The following is a 2,936-nucleotide window of genomic DNA, read 5'->3' on the forward strand; positions in this document are numbered from 1 at the left end:
TCTGACAAACAAACAATCAAGGCCTCTGCAGCTTCTTCGAGCCAAATATTGTACAGCAATGCTGTATAACAACAACAATAGGGCCTTTAGGTGTGTGTCAAGACTTGCCTCACATCAGCATACGGAGGCAAAAAAGACAAGACCGATTGCTGTGGAGAATATGGTAGCGGAGTACAAGAACAAACCATCTTGGCGTTCCTCACAATGAAAATAGGGCCTAAGGCTGCTGCAACAATGAAGTCTTGGATGTTTGCCATGAAGTCTTGGATGTTTGAATGAACTTGTGCTGAAACATTTCGTTTTATAGTTTTATTTTGGGGTAGACAATGTAACTGACTTAATTTGGTTTGACTTTTTATCCATAATTGTTTTGATGGCAGTTACTCATAATATGCTTGCATGCTTGAGATTAATTATAGATCATATTAGTTTCTGGGTGTAACAAAGTGTTTAGGACCTATTTTTATTTGAAATATGAGATTCAGTTAGAGCAGGGAGTTCTATTGGGAAATTATTGCAGTGTAAATGTCATGACTTTGCATAAAAGAAACTTAAAAGAATCATCTAGTGAATGAAATTAATGGAATTTGAGTGAACATTTCTTTAAAGTCATGTGATGTTTTCCTAGCACTTGAAAGCTAATTATGCTTTGGTTTTAGAGAATACTGACTTTAAGGTTGTGTACCACCTAGCTATACTCTTGTTCTATTAAACTACATCAGAAAGAACAATTGTAACAATAATATGTAAACTGCAACATTGTTGTGGTAACACAACAATATTCATTGAATAAGACTGCAATATAGTACTGTAAAATTTTGTAATTAAAAAAGATTGAAGTTAGACTATTTAATGGAATAAAAGGCAACTTGGAAACAATAGTATAAAATTAATAGTAATGAAGGAATAGAAAGAAGAAAATATTGTGTCTGCACTCGTTTCATTAGACTGCAATATATCTACCCTAATACTGCAATATCTTCTGTATAAGACTGCAACCTGATAATGTAAAAATGAACTAACAATTTTATTTTCCCTTTTGTCGACCACAGTTCCTAGAGTCATGGTGACCAAATTCGCCACATTTTTTACACTGACGCAATGGTTTGCTGTTCAACTTTATAGCCTTTTCCTTCGCGGACACCAAACGGCTTTTGGAATCACTTTTCGAACCTTTGGTGGACACAACTGATGGTGGTTGTACTCTAACCACAACTGGCTTTTCAGCAAAATAGAAATCTTTAACTGGCTTATCCTTGTCTCCTGAAGATGGTTCATGGATTCTTGTCATAAGACTCTTCCCAAGCTCATCAATTCCACCTGAAAACAAATCATTGATGGCACTATCAGCATCAAATTTTTTCATGTAACTGAAAAATTTGTCAGCAACTTTATTCTTTGACTGTTGGTTTGGATCTGATAAAAGTTCAGGATCTGTCAAACATCGAGCTGGTCCACGAATAGCATCAGCTAAGACAGTCTTCTACCACCTAACATGGAAGTACTTATCAGGTATAACCTTCAAAAACCTGTTCTTGAAAACCAAAAATATATGACTACAAAGAATTCCCTCTCTCCCAAACAATTTGCAAGAACAGGAATACGAATCCTCACTGGTCGTGTAGGTAACAACCTAAGATTTACTATACTTGTCCTTTATTGTGGAGATCTCTAACACATCATCTTTCAACAAACCATCAGTGCTACAATGGTGCAATGCATCCACTATCTCATGTTGCACTCTCTTGAACATGTGATCAGTGTACTTTGTTGCAACATGCTTTTCTAATACCAACTGACTGGAGAACGGTGGTATAATAGTTGAATCCATATAATCTAACTTCGAGCTAGAATTTCTCTGTGCAGCCAAGGCATGATCAAAATTCATGATGAACTCAACTAGATTGGAGCGAGGTCTGGTGAATGTTTTATAAAAGCTATTCTCAGACTCAGAAACAGACGTCGTCCTAATAAGAGACCCCATGGGAAAGTCTCTAAAATAGGCAAGGACCCACATCTCTCTATCGTCAAACATTGTTACAAACCACTCGACATGAAGAAGCTCATAACGCTCCATTATCCCCATCCATGAATCTTCAAACTCTTCCGGCTCTAGTACCTCACACCACACATAAGAACTAATCTCTTTTTTCAACTCTTCATTTTCTAGACATCTCCTTGGAATTTTGTCGGTAAGTTTAAGCATAATGTGCCACATGCACCATCTATGCTTTGTATCCACCAAAACATCACGAATAGCTGCTCTCATACCTCTATCTTGGTCAGTAACAATCATCTTAGGAGCTTGACCCATGGATTCCAAAAAGTGCTTGAAGAGCCAAGAATAAGATTCTGTGGTCTCATTGGATAAGAGTGCAGCTCCAAATGTGACTGGCTTTCCATGGTTGTCCTTGCCCGTGAAGGGTGAAAATATCATGCAATACTTGTTTCATACATGTAAATGGTAGACTGCAATATTAGAGTCCAAAAACTGCAATATAATACACAATAGAGTGCAAATATTAGAATCCTAATCTACAATGTTATCCAAACAGAAACCTAACACATGGAATGCAAAATTTATATATAAACGAACAAGGCATTACCTATTGGTATTGTATGTGGAGTCGAAGGAGACAACATCACCATACAGTTGATAATTCCGCTTAGATATTGCATCGCACCAGAAAAGCGCTTTCAACTCTTTTGAACTCCCAAGCTGATAGTGATATGTGAAATCAGGACATGCCTTCTTTTTCCTCGCCATTTCATCTAACAACATTTGTGCATCAGAACCTTCGACATAAGTTTTCAGACCTTGGACATAATTCCTAAGTTCTGCCACGGTGATTCCAACAGTGTCATAGCCGCCCAAGAATTCATTCAAGAATTTGAATGTCATGGTGGGTCTAACATTGGCTTTCGTGCAGTCCCAT

General features: G+C 37.3%; 1 protein-coding gene across 1 annotated transcript; it reads right to left on the reverse strand.

Moving 5' to 3' along the window:
- Positions 1-1,027: 1,027 nt before the first annotated feature.
- On the reverse strand, positions 1,028-2,437 carry LOC148932720 (protein FAR1-RELATED SEQUENCE 5-like). The gene is made up of 3 exons (XM_089065214.1): positions 1,650-2,437; positions 1,496-1,529; positions 1,028-1,402 (listed from the first exon to the last, which is right to left on the reverse strand). The coding sequence occupies exons 1-3, from the start codon at positions 2,435-2,437 to the stop codon at positions 1,028-1,030; spliced, it is 1,197 nt and encodes a 398-aa protein (XP_088921340.1).
- Between the last annotated feature and the right edge of the window lie 499 nt (positions 2,438-2,936).

This window comes from Salvia hispanica, chromosome 2, assembly GCF_029641045.1.
Source record: "Salvia hispanica isolate PSC_SH4W2 chromosome 2, Shi_PSC_v1, whole genome shotgun sequence".
Lineage (NCBI taxonomy): Eukaryota > Viridiplantae > Streptophyta > Magnoliopsida > Lamiales > Lamiaceae > Salvia > Salvia hispanica.